Source organism: Protopterus annectens, chromosome 6.part1, assembly GCF_019279795.1.
Source record: "Protopterus annectens isolate FY-2018-M chromosome 6.part1, PAN1.0, whole genome shotgun sequence".
NCBI classification, from domain to species: domain Eukaryota; kingdom Metazoa; phylum Chordata; order Ceratodontiformes; family Protopteridae; genus Protopterus; species Protopterus annectens.
The window spans coordinates 484,872,173-484,896,141 of NC_056738.1; the positions used below are offsets into that span (position 1 = coordinate 484,872,173).

Genomic DNA, 23,969 nt, shown 5'->3' on the forward strand with positions numbered 1-23,969 from the left:
GACCTTCTGCACAGTACAAAGAAAGGGTCCTCGGCCATCACACACACACTCCATTAAAACTCCACCCACAGCTGCACATAGTAACACTGTATCCAGTACCTCCACTGCTAAGCTCTTAAAGCAAACCAGCACATAGCCAAATTTCCTGGTCATCGGTTATTCTATAGTGAGACATAGTGATGTCCCCCTCACCAGACTGAGTAAGGAGAAAGTCATGGTTAGCTGCCTTTCTGGGGATAGGATCTGTCAAGTCACACAGGAACTCAGGTCATTGAACCCACAGGTACCAGAATGACTGTGCCATAGTCCATGTGAGTGTTAATGACCTGAGTCATACCTCCCTTGACTGTATGAAGCAAGACATGATCGAGCTCACTGATTGATTGTGCATCAGGCAGATATGAGCTTAACACCGAACACAATACTACCTTCTCCAAGGATGATGCCACATTACCAACAGAAAATGATTGAGTTTAGCAATTGGCTTAGCTTCTAGTGTCATTCCATGGGGGTATAATATTTGATGGCCTGGGAGGACAAAGTTGACTGGCCACACTGCTTTGCCAGGGATGGTCTGCAATTATCCCCTCTAGGCTTTCGGATATTGGCAAAGACTTTTTTCACCCCGTAGTGCTTTTTTTAGGCAATGCCAAACGGATGAACTTACTGACTTAACTGAACCTATAAAGGAATATCTGAAGGGAGGTACTGCTCAATGCTAGAAGTCTTAAGAAACTCCATTCCCTGGAGAGTGTAGACATCTATGTAGCAGTGGAGACATGGTTTAAAGTTACCAAGAGTAATCCAGCAATGCAAGGTTATAAAGCCTTTCACATGTTCAGACCAGCTACTGCACAGGAGGGAACTAAAGGTGGTGAAGTGTCGGTCTATATTAAGACCAATCTTACATCCAGACTAGTTAGTATGTGACCCACTGGAACTCATACATGTGCAACTCGCCATAAGTAGGGTGTCGTACCATATCCTTGCAATATATTGGTCCCCCTCCATGTCCCAGGAAACCCATACTACCTGTCTCAATGTACTAGAGTCCCTCACCATTTAACCTCATACGATATTCATGGGGGATCTCAACTACCTCTCTGTAGACGGAGAATCCTATACCACTTCTAATGCACAAGCCCAGTGATTTCCTAAACTTTAATACCAACATCCTGGAACAGTTCATCCATTCTCCTACCAGGGGTACAAACATCCATGATCTTGTGCTCACGAACATGGGGTGCCAATGTTCCTCACCCAATGCAATATCTTTGCTGGTCATATCTGACCATAAGGCAGCATTACTTGAAATAAAAATTAAATCTGGGGGTCTACTGAAAACAAAAACCTTTAGGAAGTATTCCAAGGCTAACCTCTCAACTAAAAAATAGCTTGGCTTAATTGCAAGCACTCCTAAACCCAGTAAACACCACAGAATGCACAGAGTTATGTACAAAATCTCTGTACAGCCATATTGATAGCTGTGTAGAGTGAGCTGTGCCAATCATATTACGAATAAGATAAACTCAAAAGATGAGCCACCCTAGTGGAATCACACTAGCAATTGGTTATACAACAAAAGAAAAAAATCATGACCAAGCGTAGCAGGAACAAAGCTATACATACTAAAGCCTCCCCCAACCAATCTAAACAGGCAGCTAAGAGGGTTGCTTAATACTTCAGTGGCTAAATTTGACGAAAATGTAGCTTCTCAAGCAAAAGACAGCCAAAAAGCTTTCTACAACAATGAACAGAACTTATTGTAACTGGCATCACCAGCACTGAACCGGAGGCCATTGCCAAACTTTTGTCTGACAGTTCAGCTCAAATTTCTTCTCACTCCCCCAGTAGTCCAAAGGAAATAACACATTACCCCCAATCATTACTAAGGAATACGTCATCAATGCACTTTCCAAGGCCAAAAACACTGCACCAACAGGCCCAAATAACATCCCGGGATGTTTAATAAATAGCATGAAACATGACCTCTCTGGTCCACTTGAATCACTTTTCAACTGAAGCCTTCAGTCAGGTTTTGTGCCCAAGGAATGGAAGACTACTACAGTCATTCCCTGTACAAAGTAGGTCCAACCACTGATCCAGGAAACTACAGGCCCATAAGTCTTACCAGCCTCATATGTAAAGCCAGGGAAAGAATCATCATGGATATAATAAATGGGGACATAGGTAACCTGGAAATGTTGGACCTATCACAGTTCACCTTTGTTAAAGGAAAGTCATGCCTATTAAACCTGGTGGCCTTTTTTGAGAGGGTTACCATAGTATTGTATGAAGATGTGCACACAGCTTACCTCGACCTTTTGATACAATACCCCACTCGGACATTATAGAAAAAGCTCACTGATTTAGGTATAAACCCTTTTGTCACCCTCTGGATACCCAGCTTGTTCACTGATAAGGACCTAGGAAGTCAAAATAGGTGAGGCCACCTCCACCAAGAGGCCAGTCACTAGTGGTACTGGGTCCACACCTTTTTGGGATCTGTTTCTCTGAAATGGAAGCAAATGCTGAAGGTTTATAGCTAAGTCTGCAGATGATTTGAAGCTGGGAGTTATCATCGACTCCCCTGCAGATACTAGCATTATTCAAGAAGGTCCAGCTCTGACTAGCAAATGGTGCCATAGCCGTAGTTTTAAACCTAATGCTAAGAAATAAATAATTGTACCCTTTGGGAAGTTAGCTAATTACCATGTTGATAATACACCCCTAAGAGTCGACCCAATGGTCAGGGATCTTGGTATGCACATAGACAGTAACCTTAACTTCAACTATGATCTGGCCACAGTGGTGGTGAGGAAATCCTTTTATGTTGATCAACTTATAAGTAAAGGCGTAGCATCTAGATCCAAAGAGGTCATTATCCTACCGTACTCCACTCTTATCAGACCATCATAAGAGTACAATGCTGCCCTTGATATGTACCTGACCTGGCATATGCTGCAACTAGAGTGACTTCAAAGGTTCCTTACAAAAATAATACAAGGCATAGCAAACCTGCCTTGTGCAGAGCACCTTAAAGCTTTTTCCCTCTGCTCAGTCTCCTGCATATTGCTGATGTTTATCTATGCCTGGCTTACAAGGCATCCACACATCCCACTTTTATGAATCTCCTACATATTCATAAAGTCAAAGAGTACCAGAAGTATATGGCCTAGGTAGCTGAATTTTGTCTGTGACTTAAACAGAATGTGCTGGAGTGACAGGTGTCTGTCCCAGAGACTGCCCTTCCTGTAGAACAGATTTCCCATCCATGTGAAGTTGAGTTCATCTTTTATCCAGTTTAACACAACCTAGACAAATGGATGGGGAATAGGAAATTTAAACTGGGACTGGTACTCATGTCCATTATGGACAGAGGTAACTTATAAATGCCTGGCCCCCAATGTCTTATTTGTATACGGGACATCATTATTCTTTCACTGAAAACTGACTAGGCTTAGAAAGCCCCCCCCCTCCCCCCCCCGCCCCTGCAGGCTGTTAGCCTAGTAACGGTCTATGAATCTGTGCAGGGCAGAGCCTAGATCCTAAACTTCTTGGAACGAGTTTTGGAGTTTGTAGATGATGCCTGTGCTATACACAAAGCATGTCTTGATTTATGTTAGTTGTGGTGCTGTGATATTAAGTTACATAAATGTGGTGAAATGTGGCTAAACCTTTATAGACAGCTTAACCAATATAGTCTGAAGCTATTCATTCACTTTCTGATGAGTAGAGTCTAAGGACCCTTTTCTGCTATGGTCATGCTACAGAAATGCAAAGCAAAAGAGAGTTTGAAAGAAGATTACATAGTGCGACATAAACTTTATAGCTATTAAGTATGATGTGTGATAACATATTTGCTCAGGAAGAGATGTTTAAAAAAATAATAAAATGAGAGGACAGAGCACATAAGGAAAAACCTGAGATTTTCAGCTATACATGAGAAGCTAGAAGGAACAGAGTGCATTAATTTTATGAAAGTATAAATAAGCAACAGTACTGGTATTCCACAGCAGGAGTTGTTAGTTGAAAGAGCACATTGTGTGTATGCTCCAAACTTGGCTATAGGAAAGCAACCTAGACCACATTGTGTGTATGCTCCAAACCTGGCTATAGGAAAGCAACCTAGACCTTTCATAGAAAAGAGGAAATCCTATCAGCAGAAGGAGTTGATCCTGACAACTGTGGCAGAAGGGCAAAATACTAAAAGTGGGAAGACAGTGCAGACGTGTCCAACCTGCGGCCCTCAGAGCTCTTCCATGCGGCCCTCAACCTCTAACTGCAGCATCGATATATGCATGCCCCAAAACACTTTTTTGCTTTGTGTTTTTCGCTCCTGTAACGCTAATGTCGGTGTGCGCATGCACCAAAGCACCCATCTAGTTTTGTTTTTGTGCCAAAAAAGGGTCAGTGTGTTTACGCCATTATTTTGCGCCAAACAATCAGTGTGTGTGTTCTCGCTGAAGAGGAACTCGTGTATGGATTTGCCACCATTGCCTTTGAAAGGGACAGTACTTACCTGTGTTAACCGGTAAGTACGGAGTGAGTGCATGCATGAAAGCAGAACTGTGTGCGTGAAAGTAGAAGGTGTGTGTGTGTGAGAGAGAGAGAGAGACGCACGCATGCACAAAGAGGCTAACAATGATCAGTCTACCTACTGAACACAAACAATTTAGCTCACAAATATATCGTACATTAAAAGTACACTTACATTAAATTGCAGCTTTCCTGACAGGGAGAGTGTTATATTGAACATGAACTCGTACCTCTTAACTGTATGGATTTTCAAAGAATGTCTGGATTTTTGTCTCATCTTCCAATTTGTCTCTATTGCTTAGGAAATAAAAGTAGTCATCCAAGGTAATGCAATTCCAGGGAGTAAGAATGAGACAGTAGCCTAGGGTTAATGGGTCAGTAGTGGACTGACTATGTGGGACTGTAGCATATAAAGTTGTATTGTTTTTTCAGACAAACAAAAAAGCACCTAGTACTGTTTGCACCAAGTACTGTTTTTTCATTGGTGGGTCCTAAGCAGTGGTACATGTGGTACAACAGTAAGCATAGCTTTGGTGGATCATCAATACTGGCAAATCAAGTGGGCACAATGTCCATAATGCCCTGCTCTACCCTCATGACCTCAGATCTCGTTTGCCTGGTGACCAGATGTGTTTTCCAGCTCTCAGCTAAGTGATATTTCTAGTATCTAAAATGCTTAAATTTAAAATTTTTTAAAGTGTGTGAAAGTGTAGGTTTTCCTATTATATTATTACTTTTTAGTGTTTAAAACTTAATTTTTATCCTCCCTCGCTATGTAGCGTAGTGTGTGTTTGGGCCTGTGAGTGGTTTTTGTTACTTTACTTTTATTAGTTCTAGTAACATTGTTTGTTTGCTTTTGGGATGTCTGAGCAGCCCAAAGCTATTTTCTCTAAGTGCTCCAAGTGTGGCCATAAGCTTTCCCCAGCTGATGGCCACCATGTGTTAGATGCCTGGGGTTGAACACCTCACATCTGGATGTTCCATTTGTGCAGGGTTCAACCCCAGGGCTGAAGGAGCGGAGGTCCAAGCTTGTTTTGGCGGGTCTTGCCGGACCTCGGCCTCCGCTCCGGGGTAACGTTCGGTTGTCCCTCGGCTCCCTCCTCCTCCTGGGACTCAACCTCCCTTTAGTGGTTCGGAGGAGAGGGAAGCTAGGACGGAGGGAGAAGCACCATAAGCGGGCGAGACCTCTGTTTCGCCCCGCCAGCCAAGCGGCTTCTCCCCGGCTCCCTTGTCTGCTGGCTCTCCTCCTCGGCTCCGGTCTCCAGCGTGTTTTTCACGGGACCTGAGGAGGAGGAGACCCGATCTCAGTCGAGGCTATCGAGGAGGCACTCAAGGCCTCGGTAGCCTCGCCGAGATCAACCTGTCGGGTGCTGATCTGGACCGGATGATGAGAAGGTTCATCCAGGCCCAGATGCAGATGGGAGTGCTCTTGCCTCCCCTCTGGGGAGCTCGACCCTTTTCAAGCCAATTGCTCCTTCTCCGACCCGCTACCGGGTTGAGCAGTTGAGCCGAGCAGCTTCGGGCGGGGTGGGTCGGCGCCGATAGTACTTTGCCGGATCCGACCCTGCCCTCGAGTGCATCGGATCCGACCTCGGAGCCTGGATCCGAGCCGGATCTGGGGATCAGTGCTCCTTCGGCCCGTCTGTGTCGGGCGCACTGTCCCTCGGATCCGGGCGCGGCCCACTCTTCGGATCCGAGGGAGCCGATTGTCGGATCCTTTGGTCGAGGTCCCCTTCAGCTTTGATGTAGTGGAGAGGGCCCTGTTGAGGGTCTCCGGACCCCCGGCACTTGTTTCGGCTCCGTCCCGCGCTCCCTCTGCACTGGGTCAGGCTTCCACCATCCGGCCCTTGGGACAGCCCGCTCCTGTGCCCCAAGCTGTTCCCCGGGAACAGGTTGCTGGAGGAGTCCTCTGACAGCCCCCAGAGGATGTTCCTGAACATGCAAAGGAGGCACATTGACTACTCCCGAGTCTCTCACGGAAGACACGGATTTGGAGGAAGGGGAAGGCCCCCCACGGTCACCCCCCGAGGATGTCTCATTTGGAGACATCATGGAAATGCTCCGCATAAGGGGGGGGTGGTCTGCCCCCAAGTCTTCCTCGGACGAGTCCATGTTCTTGGAGGCATTTGAAGCGGGCCCGTCTACCTCTTGGGTGTCCCCTCCTGCCAACCCCCTGGTGGACCTCATTACCACCAGGGCGTGGAAGGAACCGGACACCGTGGAGCCAGTCCCTAAAGGCCGAGGATCCTCAGTCCCCCGGCTGACCGTGCCCATTGGAGTAAGGGGCCTCCGGTAGATGCCATGTTGACGGCGGCGGCCACCAAGAGGGAACTTGCTCAGGAGAGTCCCTCAGTCCATCCCCCGAGCAAGGAGTCTTGGATGATGGACTGCTTGGGGAAGCGGATGTTTAGTTCAGCGACCTTCTGGTAAGGGCTGAACTACCTGGCACATGATTAGGATGCAGCGATCTTATTAAAGAATACGCTGCATCTCCCCAGAGTCCATGTCGGAGGAGGACAAAGTGCTGCACTCCACCCGCATGGCCACTCTTAGGTCAGTTACCAATACCTCTATGCGGCTACTCTCCCATGCTACGGAAGCCTGAGGCAGGTCTAGTTACTAGGCGTCAGGCCTGGCTCCGTCATTGCGATTTCTAGAGCCCTTCAAAGCGTCATTTGAAACGCCCCGATGGTTCTGCCTCTTTGGCAAAACTGTTCGCAACACTTTGACCCAGCGAAAGGCGCTGTCTGCCGTCGGAATCCGCTTCTCTGCACCCCAGAGGCCCTATTCTAGGAACCAAAAGGGTCAGAAGAAGATGTGGTTCGAAGTCGCAGCAATCCCAGCCTGCTCGGACAACCAGTCCTTCCGTGGCAGGAGGACAGGGAGGGCGCCGCCCTAGAGGCAGAGGGGCTCCCAGGAACTTGGGTCCAGAGAACCCTTTCTCTGAGCGCGGCCAGCGTAGCGCTGAGGGTTGCCCGCTGCCCCACTCTGGAGGCAGTCGAGGGGCGTTCAGCACCTAGCGGCATGGGAGTCCATAACATCAGACCGCTGGGTTCTCCAGATCATATCCAGAGGATACCGTCCCCCTTCTTCACTTGCCAAATTGAAGTCCCTCCCGGCGTTCCACCCGGTCAGCGGGAGGCGCTTTGGCAGAAATTGGCCATCTGCTAAAGAAAAGAGCCATCCAGCCTGTCCCCAGACCAGATCGGATCAGGGTTCTACTCCAGGTTCTTTTAGTGCCAAAAAGACAGGGGATCTAAGACCAATTTTCTTTCTTGAACCTGGCAGTTCAATGGTCACTCTGCAATCTATTCTCCCCTTCTGGGAGAAAATCACTGGATGTGCTCCATAGACCTCAAGGATGCGTACTACCACATACTAATGGACAGGCTCCAGGAGGTTTCTCCGCTTCGGCTGGGAGCCAGTCACTACCAGTTCGGGTCCTTCCCTTTGGTCTCACCACAGCCCCAGGGTGTTCACCAAAGTATTAGCAGTGGTAGGCACCTGAGGCTTCAGGGGTGCAGGTCTTTCCCTACCTGGACGACTGGCTCCTTACCGCCCCAACAAGGCATCTACTACTACTATTGGCTGAGACTCCTTTCTCCCATCTTGCATCATATAAATACAAAAATCCAACCTAGCCACAGCTCTATATTTTATAGGTGCCAGGTTAGACACAAGGAGTTTAAAAGCCTTCCTCACTGCGGACAGAGTTCAAAATCTGCAGCTCCAGGTATTCTCCACTCAAGCTCAGTTCAGTTGAGTTGGTCCTGAGGGCTCTAGGGTCCATGGCTGCTATAGCACTTCTTCCTCGCCAGGTTCAATATGTGGACACTCTTAGTACAGTGGTCATACCTTCTCTATGCATCATCCCATTGCGATCAGCAAGGCTTGCAAGCGGTCCCTCCTGTGGTGGCTTCACTCTCCAGATCTCCACGGAGGCCGCCCATTTTGTGCTTCTCCCTCTCGCCACAGTGACCACGACGCCTCCCGCCTGTGGGGGCATTTTGCAGGCGGACGTCAAGGCCGTGGATTCAGAGACCTTACTGCATATCAACGTTCTAGAGATGAGAGCAGTGCTCTTAGCGTTGCTAGCACTTCAGGCCTTTCTTCCCTTGGGATTCAATCGGACAACATGTCTGTTGTCTGGTACATCAACAAGCAAGGAGGAACCAGGTCTTACCCTCTTGTCGAAGCCATGAGAGTTTGGGAATGGGCAATCTCCACCAACCGCTTTCTACATAGCAGCATTCGGGTCGGTCCAACATCCTGGCGGACAAGCTCAGTGCACCATTCTCACCCCTTACGAGTGGTCTCTCAATACTCAAGTAGCGGGCGCATATTACGGTGGGGAACTCCTTCATGCGATCTTTTGCCTCCCTCAAACACCAAGTGCGACAGTTTTTCGCTCTGATACCTCCTCCAGGAGGTTCCCCAAGAGGCAGCTCTGGTGCATGCTTGGCCACCCGGTCTTCTTTATGCTTATCCCCCTTGCCTCTGATGCTCCAAGTTCTTCAGAAAGCCTCTCGGGTTGCAGAATGATTCTCATTGCCGTTTTGGCCTCGACAGATCTGGTTCCCCTTCCTAAGGTCTCACTCGGTGAATCCTCCTTGGATTCTAGATCCCATTCGGATCTGATATCCCATCCATCCCACTTATCTCCTCCTCGAACCTGGACAACCTGAAGCTGACGCTTGGCTGCTCCAGTTCACTCTTGATCAGGACTCGGTATTTCGTCCCCTGTTAAGGCATCCGGGTTTTTTTTTCCCCCCCCCCCGGTTTTCTTTGTGGGCGAGCGGCAAGGCCTAAACCCTTAAATTCCTCTCCCTGTGTGCTTGTTTTACATTTTTTAATGTGCCAGCATGTTTGCCACTGGCTAAGAGACAATTGAGATGTATGAATGTTCCATGATTTAAATCATTTTGGGCCTGTGTCCCACTTATTTTTTGTCCAGATTTTGCTCTAAGGTTGAGATTAGGTTCCATACTAAATCAGAAAGTTGCATTATTGGAAGACTTTTCGGCATAATTATGAGAAACTTTCTGAGGTAGAGGAAGTCTCTTAAGGCAGGATCTTTCTTAGCCTGAAAGCAAGCCAGTGATGAGAGACAGAGGAAAGTAAGAAGCTTTTTAGTCTATTTGGATAACTAAGTGAACTTAGTCCTTTGACCTTTTTTGTCAGAAATGGTTGTAGTCTTTCTTTTGGCAGGGTGTTTTGCTGAGGCACATGCCAAAAGGGGCATTGCACTCAATAGTGGCTCTTGTAAAGGAAGAATACAGGGATGTTATGACCTCCTTGTCACTGGATGAGATATCCTTACTAATGAAGTGGGCCATGTAAAAAGCTTTCCATACAACAGAGATAACGTGGTGGTCAAAAGTCAGATTTCTATCAACCTGGGTGCCCAAGTACCATATGACTGATTGCATGGTTACAACATTGTTATTAATGTGATAATTTCTGGGGACATCACTCTCCTCAAAGGGGATGATGATGTATTTTCTGGCATTTAGCTTGAGGCCATATTTCTGGCACCAGTTATTTGTTTGGGTGAGACCCACTTGTAGCTTATTCAGAATTGTTTTATTAAGTCAGTAATGTGAATTCTTTACTTTATTGCAAATTTGTTGGGTTATTTTTGTGGATTATAGTATTGCAGGACTGCTGATGCTGACATTTTACGTAGTTGGACTGCTGGAGTGGTTTTCCCAGTGAGAAATGCTAGTGCTGTTGTGAATATCTGTTTATTTGTAAAAAAAAAAATATATATATATATGTATATGTATATATATATATATCTATATATATATATCTATATATATATATATATCTATATATATATATATATATATATCTATATATATATATATATATATATATATTAACTAAGATGTTAGAGTTAACTGTTAGATTAGAGAATTAGAATGAGAATTAGAATTTTAAGGCAAATATTAGGCATTTATTATTTATTCATTGTTCAAATGCACCTACAGTACAGCCAGGAGTTCAACTGTGGTCTTCCGCAGCAAAAAAAAGTTAACTATATGATATATTTTATATGCGGCCCCAAGACCATTTCTGTTCACTCAATGTGGCCCCAGCAAGCCAAAAGGTTGGACACCCCTGCAAGAGTGTTTGTGGAGAATGATTATTCATTGTACACCAGACACAAGAGGAGTAAGTTCATTCCACTCTTCAGGGAATGTTGAGACGCAGGTATGAGATTCAAATTGCTGTACTCTGCTGTCTTCAGGGTATTTTTCCCTGCAGGGACAAAATCATTTTTTGATGAACATGCTAAGGAGGAAATACAAACATTTGTTCAGCAAAAAGTAAGCTATGACACAGAAGGAGATTGCTTCTTGTTCTTCTGTTAATAAAGACCACAGACAGACCATGCCTCCACTGTTTCAATGGAAAATGTTGGCCAGAAGAAAGGGAGCATGAGAGTTGACTAGAAGACTCGAGAGTGCATTTGAAATGAAGCAGAGACAGGATTTGGGAGATGGAGATGAGCAGTAATAAAACCAATAACTTAATGTGGGATTACAGTGCAATAATTATATTTGTGAAATATGATAGAACAAAAAATCTGGAAGTATTGGACTTTTTCAGACTCTGATGGATTTGTGGGGACTCTAAAGTATATGCCCTACTTCATGTCGTCAATATTGGGAAAATGCTTTGGGGAGGGGAAGAGCGGGGAGAATGTTAACTTAAGTAAAGAAAACATTTTTTTCTTAATAGTACTATTTTTGTGGTGTATGCTTTTCTTTACATGCTATAAAGTAAAGTTTTCTCTTTTTTTTTTTTTTTTTTTTTTTTTTTTAAGTGTAATGGGATTGTAAGTAGGTGATGCTGTTCTTTTTTCTTCCTTTCCTCTCTCTTCTTGTTCAGTTTTAAGAAAAGTAGGCACTGCAATGTAAAAACTAACAATAAAGCCTGGTTAAAAGAGCACTACAAAGGAAAAATTAGTGTGCTTTTTCTCATTCTTGCATGGGGGAATGACTGGATTAAGGATCTTTGATTGAATTAGTAGCAACTTTTAAGAGAGAGCAAGTAAATGGAAAAAAATATATTGAATATTATGAGGCTTTTTCTAGCAAATGAATGTATGCTTAGTAGCAATGTTGTATCTGGCCCTCATGTCTCCATGGGAACAGTCTGATAAAGAGAAAGTGGCTGTCTGGTTCTCATGTTTCCACGGAGACAATTTGGTAAAGAGAAATTAGTTACAGTCTGGTGGAGAGTGATTGTCCCATTCCGGATCTGATATCCCATCCATCCCACTTATCTCCTCCGAACCTGGACAACCTGAAGCTGACCGCTTGGCTGCTCCAGTTCTACTCTTGATCAGGACTCCCGGTATTTCGTCCCCTGTTAAGGCGATCCTGGTGGCAGCTCATAAACCATCCACTAGGAAAGTCTACCGTAGCAAGTGGAAACGGTTTTCTTTGTGGGCGGAGCGGCAAGGCCTAAACCCCTTCACAGTTCCTCTCCCTGTGGTGCTTGATTTCTTAACCACTCTTTTTAACGATGGTGCCAGCAGTTCCACGGTCAAAGTACAACTTGCAATTTCACATTATTACATTGGTCATGACTCCAATCCTCTGATGTCGGCCAAGTTGTGTAAAATTTTCCTTAAAGGTACTTTTCTTCTCAGGCCCCCTGTAAAACAAGTGGTTCCTCCTTGGGACCTTTCCTTAGTTCTCCAGGCCTTGACCGCCCCCCCCCCCTTCGAGCCGGCGGCTACGGTAGATCTGAAATTCTTGTCGTTCAAGACTGCTTTCTTAGTAGCCATTACTTCGGCCAAGAGAGTTTCAGAGCTCCAAGCATTATCAGCTAACCCTCCTTACTTGGTCTTTCATCCGGACCGTGTTTACCTCAGGACCAACCCGTCCTTTCTTCCTAAAGTAGCTTCTGAAGCAAACATTAATCAATCCATTAACCTCCCTGTTTTCTTTCCTAAATATGAAAACAAAGGTGAATACAAGCTTCACTCCTTAGATGTTCACAGGCAACTTAGATTTTATCTAAACAGGACGGCTGGTCATAGGCAATCCGACCAGTTGTTCATTTCCTTTGCTAAATTTAATTTGGGCAAACCAATTTCTAAAGTCTCACTATCTCGCTGGATTTCACAATGTATCTTATTGGCTTATCAAGCTTCAGGAAGGCCCGACCGGAGGGTGTACATGCCCATTCAACCCGGTCAGTCTCTACCTCGGCAGCCTTTAAGGCTAGGATTCCTCTAGATGATATTTGTGCAGCAGCCACGGGCTTCATCTCATACCTTTATTTCCCACTACAAGTTGGATCTTGCATCTAGGGTAGAGCATCCTTTGGCTCGCGGTGTCTCGAATATCCTTCCATGATGGCCGCCCAAGATTCAGGTAGCTGGGGACTCTGTCCCACAGGTTGCAGACAAATGAATCTCCTACTTCAGATTTAGAAGTTATGTACTCACCATAACGTTCCATCTGAGTAGATGTATTCATTTGTCTGCAACCATCCCGCCCTCCTATCCCCCTGGCCTTTCAGTTTCCTGCATATGTTGTGTTACCCTTTTCAGGGTGTTCTTGCTTTTGGCAAACTCGATCTGAGGTCATGAGGGTAGAGCAGGGCATTATGGGTGAGGGGAGGAGCTGAGAGCTTGGATCCATAGCTGGTAAACCATGCCGGTTCGGATCCGATATCGGATCCATAACCCACAGGTTGCAGACAAATGAATACACCTACTCAGATGGAACGTTATGGTGAGTACATAACTTCTAATTTTCAGCTATACATGAGAAGCTAGAAGGAACAGAGTGCATTAATTTTATGAAAGTATAAATAAGCAACAGTACTGGTATTCCACAGCAGGAGTTGTTAGTTGAAAGAGCACATTGTGTGTATGCTCCAAACTTGGCTATAGGAAAGCAACCTAGACCACATTGTGTGTATGCTCCAAACCTGGCTATAGGAAAGCAACCTAGACCTTTCATAGAAAAGATGAAATCCTATCAGCAGAAGGAGTTGATCCTGACAACTATGGCAGAAGGGCAAAATACTAAAAGTGGGAAGACAGTAGGTGTTTGTGGAGAATGATTATTCATTGTACACCAGACACAAGAGGAGTAAGTTCATTCCACTCTTCAGGGAATGTTGAGACGCAGGTATGAGATTCAAATTGCTGTACCCTGCTGTCTTCAGGGTATTTTTCCCTGCAGGGACAAAATCATTTTTTGATGAAGTACATGCTAAGGAGGAAATACAAACATTTGTTCAGCAAAAAGTAAGCTATGACACAGAAGGAGATTGCTTCTTGTTCTTCTGTTAATAAAGACCACAGACAGACCATGCCTCCACTGTTTCAATGGAAAATGTTGGCCAGAAGAAAGGGAGCATGAGAGTTGACTAGAAGAATCGAGAGTGCATTTGAAATGAAGCAGAGACAGGATTTGGGAGATGGAGATGAGCAGTAATAAAACCAATAACTTAATGTGGGATTACAGTGCAATAATTATATTTGTGAAATATGACAGAACAAAAAAATCTGGACTTTTTCAGACTCTGATGGATTTGTGGGGACTCTAAAGTATATGCCCTACTTCATGTCGTCAATATTGGGAAAATGCTTTGGGGAGGGGAAGAGCGGGGAGAATGTTAACTTAAGTAAAGAAAACATTTTTTTCTTAATAGTACTATTTTTGTGGTGTATGCTTTTCTTTACATGCTATAAAGTAAAGTTTTCTCAGTTTTTTTTTTTTTTTTTTTTTTTTTTTTTTTTTTTTTTTAAGTGTAATGGGATTGTAAGTAGGTGATGCTGTTCTTTTTTCTTCCTTTCCTCTCTCTTCTTGTTCAGTTTTAAGAAAAGTAGGCACTGCAATGTAAAAAAAAAAAAAAAAAAGCCTGGTTAAAAGAGCACTACAAAGGAAAAATTAGTGTGCTTTTTCTCATTCTTGCATGGGGGAATGACTGGATTAAGGATCTTTGATTGAATTAGTAGCAACTTTTAAGAGAGAGCAAGTAAATGGAAAAAAATATATTGAATATTATGAGGCTTTTTCTAGCAAATGAATGTATGCTTAGTAGCAATGTTGTATCTGGCCCTCATGTCTCCATGGGAACAGTCTGATAAAGAGAAAGTGGCTGTCTGGTTCTCATGTTTCCACGGAGACAATTTGGTAAAGAGAAATTAGTTACAGTCTGGTGGAGAGTGATTGTCGGTGGGGGTACTGGCTAGGAGATAATGTTATCTGAAAGCACTCGAGTTTTCTCAGCTGGGAGAGCTATAAAGATAAGACAAAAACAGCACTTAGTAATAGCACAGACTGCACAGTGTGTCTTAGTATGAATAACCTTTCTTTTAGGTTAACTCAGCTGTGTAAAGTCACCGTCAGTTTGGGACATTTGTTCCTGTTAGGGGGGTAAAACTATAATATATGAAGATGTAAATAGTTTTGTGTGTTAGTATTAAATTGTTTTATGGGGGTATTGGAGTTTTTTTTTTTTTTCTTATGAGAGCTTTCAATAAAGCAAAAAGTTTTGTAAGACGTGACATATCAAATGGATATCACAAGAAACAACTGTATAAAAGTTCAACCTGCCAAACAATGTATGGATGTAACACAAAAGCTGGACATAACAAAAAAGATGTACATAAAAGGTGTTGTACGTAAAAGTGGGAATAACTTTTTAGTACGATGATGCTCTCACAGATAAATACAAAAAGAAAGGATACTGAACTAATTTAAAAATGTGGAGTGCAAATAGCTATGTACAGGGGAGACGCTTAGAAAGCACTGAAAATGTGAATTTGATAAAGAAAGATTTTCAAGATGGTTATTCAGCAGAATATCTGGGACAAAGGAAAACAGGAGTATTTTTATTAATTGCAAGATGAGCATCAGTAGTGATAGAAGTGGATAAAAAATATGATAATGGCAGATTTGTAGTAGGGGCTTACTGGCAAGGGAGGAGGATTACACTAGCATATAATTATATTCCACCTAAAACTGATCTAATGGAGCTTAAGGAAATTTTATGGAGAAGTAATGAGTTTTCAGAAAGGAATATTACTTCTAGGTGGGGACTGGAATTTTATTTGCAGCACCGAAGATGTGTTTGGGGGGCCCAGAAGGGAAAGTACAACAAAGGAGGGTAGATTTTTGAAGGCATTTTTGAAAATATTTAGCATGGAAGATGTGAATTCAGTACTAGGAGTTCAGAGTGAATTTACATATTCCCCAAGATATAAAAACTGGGCTAGGATAGACAGAATTTACATTCCACAGGAACATGTACATTTAATTGAAGGTCTTGATATGTACTCAATAACAATTTCAGATCATGCGCTAACAATAACTAAAATAAAAATGCAGGATAATGAAATAAATAAGACAATGGTGCTTTCCCACCTATCTGTTGAAAAGAGAGTAATTTAAGGAATGGGTAGTGGAGATTGTTCAGGAGCTGTTTGAGAAGATAGAAATTACTTCTAAAATATAGCCAGGGAGTGGGATAAAATTAAGGTGGAGTTTAAAAATAAGGTGGAAATAAAAGAAAGAGTAATGGTTAAGAAGTAACAAGAATTATTTAGAGTGACTGGCAGATGTTAACATTTTGCAGAATAGGGGAATGTCACGGAACAAGAAGACGATCAAGTGCAGAATTTTAAGCAGAAAATAGGGGATTACCTTAACATACATGAGTACTGCGGTGGTGGTGTGGTAGCTTTGCCGCCTCACAGTAAGACGTTGTCCTGTTCGATTCTCAGCTAGAGCGTCTTCTGTTTGGAGACATGCGTGAATGGGCATATCTTAGTTGAAGGTTGTGTGTCAGGGCTGGCAATTCGGCACATAAAAATCTTCTGCAAATCATTAGCGGACCGGAGTTCCGCTGTGGCGACCCCTAACTGGGAAAAGTCGAAAGACTCAACAACCTTAATATACATGAGTTTAGAAAGATTGCTGGGAAGCAACTGTTTTTTGATAACACTAGAGCACAAAAACTTATAGCACAACAACTCGGACAACCGAAAGTAAAAAGGGCTGTCTCCGAGCTTGGGTAGCCTACAACAGGGAAGTAACAAGAAATCCTGAACAGGTATTAGAAATATTTTGGAAATTCTGTGAAAGTCTGTATAAAACAGAGAAATGTAGAAATCAAGAAAAGATACAAATGGAAATGTTTATGGAAGAATTAAATATTCCAATGTTAGAGGTAGTTGAGACTCAATTACTAATGGTTAGGTTAGGAGGAGATGAGATAAAAATTGCGATGTATGTATAACCAATGTACAGGAAAGCCCCCAGGAATAGATGGTATTCCTGTGGAAGTTTGGAAGCTAAGAGGGAAAAATTGATAAAGATCTGGTAGGTTTTAACAGTATTTTAGAGAAGTACCAACATCCTGGAAGAAAGCAGTGGTAGATGTAATACCTAAAGAGAGTACAGATCCAGCAGACCCAGCTTCATACAGGCACATTTCAGTACTAAACCATGATTATAAAGTGTTCATGTGCACAGTGGCCAAGGGAATGACAAAAGTAATACCAAAATTGATAGATATGGATTAGTGTTGTGAAGGGGAGGAAGCCGTTTGGCAACATTAACAGAACATTAATGATCCAGAGGGAAGCAGAATGTAAGAAAATACCATTGTTGGTGGGTCTTGATGCAGAGAAAGCATTTGACAGAGTAAGCTGGGACTTTGAGCAGGGCAATGGAAGCATTTGCATTTCCTGAAGCAAATTATAAGGTTGATTAGGAGGATATATGAGCGATCTGAGGCAAAAATTGAAGTGAGTCGGGTCCTTTCTGTTAATTTCTGCTTGAGCAGAGGAACCAGGCAGGAGTGTCCTCTTTCCCCTTTGTTATTTGCATTATATTTAGAACCACTGGCAAAGAAAATAAGGGACTCAGAAATTCAAGGACTTAATTGGTGTGGTAGTCCAGAAAATCTGGCTCTATTTGCAGATGATATTTTATACCTGACAAAACCAGAAAGAGACATTTCAGTATTGTGGAACATTTTGAGACAGTTCCAAATCTTTTTGGGATACCCATGTACAAATTGGTTGAGCAGTATCCTTATTTATGGGGACATGATAAAAGTATTTAGGAGTATAGATTAAAAATGATTCCAGTGTGAAGGATAAGGATATGTGGGAAGAGACTAAACAAAAGATAATATAAAAACTGAGACAATGGAAGCTTTGTTATTTGGGTATAAATAGCAAGGTTACAAACAGTCAAAAGGTTTAGTTCTTTTAGTATTATACACAGGTCAAACTTTTTTTTTTTTATCAACCAAAGGAGAAGGTTGTGGATAGCAATTAATAAAGAGCTTAAGGACTTTATCTGGGAGGGGAAGACCGCAAGAGTCAAGTGGAATAAGCTGATTCTTCCAGTAGAACAGGGTGGATTGGGATTACCCAGTTTGAAGGGCATTTCAGAGCTACACAATTAAGGCTCCTATACATAGCAGAAGCAGAATACTGTAATTCAAAGTGGAAAGGAATGATGTTGAAATGGGGGGCAGCACAAGAAACCAGGAGAGAGTGGGATTTTGGATGCAGGCCTTTAAGGAGAATAACAATTATCTTACAGAATTTTAAACCCATAAAGTAGCAGAAAGTATTCTAAGAACTAAGCCAACATGTGAATGGAGAAAGGAATTCTGCCGATAGGGATGACTGCAATTAGGGATATAGCCAGTAGGCAAGAGGGGGCTGGAAATTATTGGAGAAAACTGGCAAAGGAACCGAGGTATTTGGAGCAAATAACTAGAGAGGGAAAGATGATAGAATGGGGAGATGCCAAGAATTTATTTGGACTGAAGGTTAGAGATTGCCTTGCTATCAAGGAGTGATATCAGAGTATAGGCAAAGAGAAAGAAATGGGGGGGGGGTGTCTTAAACAAAAGACCAGCACTGGTAGAATTTTTAGTAGAATCTAGAACAAAAGCTGTCATTAAAGGAATAATTAGTAGAGCATATAAAATATTGCATGATAACTATAAGAATCAATCAGAGGAGGTTAGAAAATGATTGGGAAGAGAGATTGAATAAGCAATTCACAAAGAAACAATGGGATGATATATGTATGTCTCACAAATATGCAGCAAAATCTAGAAGATTTAGATTTTTGCTTGGAAATATTTACATAGATATTTTTTTACCCCAAGTAGACTCCAGAGAATTTCTCCACAGGTAGATAGCAAATGTTGGGGGTATGATGGGGAAGAAAGAGGTGGGAGTGCAGTGAGTTGGTGGACTTTAAGGATTCCCTGTGGGGGATACCCTGTTAGAAATGCTGTGTGTCAGATTGTTGTGACGGAGATGATTTTTCTGAGCTATGATACAGAATCGGAATTGCCTAGAATATAGTAAGACCTTGCTGTCTCTAATCATGGTGGCTGCCGAAAAAGCAGTTACTAGGAAATGGAAGTAAAAATCTAAACCAACTATATTAGAAGTAGTGAATATAGTAACAGAGATAAAAACAACTGGAATTGAGTTCTTTAGAAAAAAGGTAAAAAAAATGGGTATTTTGGGAACAGTACATACAGGGGAGGAATGAGGTTTAAAAGGAGGTAGGATTTAAGTGAGCTGTGTAATGTTTGAAAATGATTGGGTAAATTATAAATTATGTATAATGTTTGCAACTAGGATTGTGTCAGTGTGGTTTGTTTTCATTTATATAAATGTATGATTGCTTATGTTGTAAGTGATGGTTTAATAAAGATGTTTCTTGCTTTAAAAAGGGGCAGAAATTGAATAAGTTATGTAAAGTCACTTAGGTTTATATATATATATATATATATATATATATATCAACATATGTGAAACATTATGTTTAATTTGCAAATTCAGTTTGGTTACTTTTATCTAAATGTAAATGTGCCTGTGTCACAAGCAAAAATTCAGTAAAGGTGTTTAAAAAAATGAAATATCTGGACAAAGCCATAAATAATGGAGGAACAAAGGCCCAAAAATAGGGACAATTTTTAAATATTACTTTTACAAATATAGAAAGTTGATAGAATAAGAGGTTTTGCATTAACATGTATTTTCTGAAGAGAATGAAGTTTGAAATTCAAATGCTTGTCATTATTTTCTGACTTCAATTCTCAGTGGTTTGCCAGCAGTTTACCATAAAACCAAAATTGTTTGAGACCATACCAAAAGTATGAGTAAAAAAATCTGTACAGTTGAGAGGTATGTAGAACTCTGCTGCTGCTGCCATTTGTCTTCACAATTTTCTGTCTGTCTCACTCACACAGTCTCTTCTGCTTTCATACATGCATACAGTCTCACCCACAGACATGCATGCGCGCACACTTTTTTTTTATTGTAAGTTTTTTTTTCTTTTTTACTTTACACTCGCTAAACAACAAAAGAACTGCTTAGCGAATGTAAAATAATGACTCGATCGAATTCGCTGTTAACTCTCTTCTCTCACACTCACACACAGTCTCACTTCTGCTTTCTTCCACACATTTACTCACACACACACAGAAACATAAACACAGTCATACACATATGTATACACATGTATACACTATTTGGTTTTTTTTTTTTGTACTCTCTAAACAGCAAAAGGGCTGCTTAGTGAGTGTAAAATAATGTCTCTCTTGATCTTTTCACTCACATGCGCATGTACTTAAACACACACACACTTTTTAAATTTTTTTTTATTTTGGTTACATTTTACACTCGCTAAACAGCAGAAGTGCTGCTTAAGCATGAAATAATGACAGCTGTTAGTTTTATGAAATGGCAAACCCGTTTTTCAGTGGTGATTCCTTCTACATTAATACCCTGCTGGAGATCAGGGTGCTGATTTTAACTTTTATCCATTCTGTAAAGAAGAATTAAGTCCTGCTACAGCAATATAACCAAACTTGTGTTACTGTAACAAAGAAGTCTTAGGGTAACTGATATATCAACTCAAAAAATACTGTACTCCTACAGCAAGTCAAAACCATATACAGCTAAGTAGTTTAATAATCATCTATTAAAATTATTTTTATAATTCAAAGAACAATGTCATGTAGTCCACAATTTATAAAAAAAAATCCTGTGATGATTGTAGCCAATTTGTTGCCATTTTGGAAAATGACTCGCTAAGATTCTTCAAGTGTCTTTTATTTTATATAGACATGTTAATATTCGTGAAGTGATGACATAAGTTCTTAAGAATCACTGAAATAAGAGTTTCAAATTTGTTTGTGGTATTACTGCTAAATATTTGAGCAGGATACTGCTTCAGATGGCAGAAGGGAAGGATGAATGGGCTTTTCCTTCTGGTTCAGCATGAACACTCTTGATTGACGTTTGTAAAGTAAAGGCATGCTTATTGCAGATTTATATTTCCTATGCATTTTTGCAGCATTATCTGTATTTTTCTTTGTAGGGCAACTGATCTCCAGAACAAAGTTGCATATCAGTGTCTGCAGCTCCATGGAGGATGGGGATATATGTGGGAATATCCAATTGCAAAGTAAGTAATGGCTGAGTTCATTATCTTAAGTAGGCATCCTTTAACTTTATGCTGGTTCTTTGGTATATTTCATTAGTTGTTTTATATCAGTACATCCTTGTTTTTTTAACTCAGTACAAAAAATAAAATGTTATGAAGCGCTATAATTGGATACTTCCATGCGTTTAATCTTGAGAAGAGTCACCACAATAGCTTCAGTTCATTGTTTGCATGTCCACTGGTGTAACCTATTCAGAACAAATAGGAGTGGAATTTTAGATCTTTTGTGACCCACAGAGTTCCTGGATTTGAGCTTTCCGCTAAGCAATTTTACTGAAAATGCAATTTTGATAAGTAAAATATTTACAGAGAAAGTATAAGTGAGAAACCTGTTAACAAACAGTCCTCTTCTCAGTGGTTATAGAAATTTGTCATCCAAACATAAACCTGATTTTATAGTAAAAAATAAATATTAGCTTTTAGTATCTCTGTAACCATAGTAGCTGGACTACTATCAGTGGGACTTTTGTTCATACACTTCTGATCTTCAGTTTATTGGTGTCATGCCATTTTTAAATATTTACAGTAATATAATGGTTTTAAATTTCTGCATATTTTATTATAAAATATGTATAATAACTGGAAAGCAGTGCTAGTCCACCACCAGGTATCGTTGGAAAGTTATTTCAGCATTATATAATCTTTCCTTTGATGCCATGAGGTTACCATACAGACTCCTTCTGGTTAAAGTTATTAGCAGAAATATTAACGTACAGCATATATTCCTTAAGTTCCTTGAAAATAAAATTGCATTTGTTTTCACTTATTATGGGGTCAGTAGGTTATTCCTGACTTTTATGTTGACTGGGCCTGTGAAGTGCTAGTTTCCAGTGCTTCAAACTGAACACTAATACTTACACAAACATGGCATTTATGCATATTTGCATATTTCATTAGAAAGCAAGTTTACATTTCTGCAAAGCAAAACCACACAGATGAAATTCCCAGTATATTTCTCCAAAACCAACTTGGAAAAGCAATTCATTGGGTCCACACCATAAACTCCATACCTCCACAAGAATAACAGGACCAAAATTCTTATGATCACACTTTATTCCAAACACAAAGAAAGTTAAGCGCTTTTGTCTCCCTCACCAAAACAGAAACTTCTTTAGAACTAAGTTATTATTCCCATAAGCACCTCTTATATAATAGGTGTCTTACATTCTAGTTAATTAGACAATTTATAAATTAAAAATTCTGTAATTAGTGATCCACACTGCTCCATAAACTGACAATTTAAAACATTTATGTTAAAAATATAAAAATGTTGAAGCTTTAAGAAAAATACTATGTTACATCCAGAGCTCTTTTTTAACACTGGAGCCAAAGGAATGTTCTCATTAATACCTGGTGGTGTGGTTAGAGTTTAATGTTATTATCCAAAAAAGTTCTCCTAACTCCAGTCGGAGCTCCCACCACCCACCTCTGGCATTTAATGGAACTTGTTCTAAGATTACTAAAAATACTCCTGCAATTCGGGTTGGATGGATGTTCATACAATAAAGACTCCCTTTAAAATCCAAAAATCCCTTTATTTACCATACACTTCAGAATAAGCGCTTTCATCTTGTTTGACAAGACTTCATCAGATTCAAATGCATCATGTTTTCCAGCACATTTATATAGCTTTAGATGCTCCTTCCTCATCCCCTAATGTGGTAAGCATGTTCCCCACGTTTTTCACAACTGCTGGGTACTTGATGCATACCAATCGCTTCTGGGTGTCAAGGCTGATTACTGACGACGTACCAACAAACAAGATGAAAGCGCTTTATTCTGAAGTGTATGTGTGAATAAAGGGATTTTTGGATTTTAAAGCGAGTCTTTTATTGTCTGAACATCCATCCAACCTGAATTGCAGAGTGTTTTTAGTATTGGCTGCCTTTCACTGCATTTACAGTGGTCTTTTTAGGTACATGTTCTAAGATCCCAAATTTAAATCTAGTGAAGTCCTGACACTGTAAGGAGTGTTTATACAGTGTATTATTCACATTGCTCCTTCATATTGCGTACAAATGTCCGTAGATCCTTGTTCTAAATTTTCTTTCTGTTTTACCTATATAATAACTGCCATAAGTTTGGCAGATTGAAATGTAAACCATACCCTTGCTGTTACAATTTACTTTGTGCAAATTAACCTTGTATCCATTTTCTTTTAGTACTATATTAGATTCAAGTATGTATGGGCATTGCCTGCATGTCCCACACTTGGTAGTACATTTATCAAGTAGAGAAATGATTTTGACAGGGTATTCAAATATTGATTTCAAATTCCTCCCCATCTTGTAAACAAAATTCGTCTCATTCCCAAGAATTTTAGGACATCAGAATTGCCCTTAAAAATTGTCCAGTTTCTAGATATAATTTTTCTCAACTTCTTTTCCTCTACACCAAATGGTATTACCATACTGTCACTGTATTGAGAATTGTTCTTTGTCTTGTCTATAGTACCACCAAGATTAGTTTCACCTAAAAGGGGCTTGAATTTAGTTCTCCACCCATCCAAAATTTGAGCCCTTATGGGTTCTAATACTTTGCTGGGGTACCCTCTGTTTTTAAACATGTTTGTAATAATTTCCATCGCTTGGTGGAAACTGTTGGTTGTTGAATTATTTATGAAATTACAGTTAGATGAATGTAATAGTATTCATAGGTATTTAGTTTAGCAGCACATAATAGTAGGCATGTAGTGTTTATACAATATTGTTAGGTAATTGTGTTTGGATGAAATATGTTTAAAGTGCATTTGAAGCATTAATTGAATAATGATGAATGTAATAATTATTTAATGAATTAATTGATGAGAATATAAAAAGAAGATGTGTGTATATGGTTAATGTTCCACTGAAGGCGAATTGCTGAGGTACCAGAACGTAAGTTTTCGTATGGATTAAAGGA

General features: G+C 41.1%; 1 protein-coding gene across 2 annotated transcripts in view; it reads left to right on the forward strand.

Moving 5' to 3' along the window:
• ACADL (acyl-CoA dehydrogenase long chain) overlaps positions 1-23,969 on the forward strand; it is a 603,582-nt gene that overhangs the window by 496,326 nt on the left and 83,287 nt on the right. For both annotated transcript variants that reach the window (XM_044075941.1, XM_044075942.1), the window contains exon 10: positions 20,943-21,029. In XM_044075941.1, the coding sequence (XP_043931876.1) occupies positions 20,943-21,029 (87 nt within the window). The remainder of the gene's footprint in view (positions 1-20,942; positions 21,030-23,969) is intronic.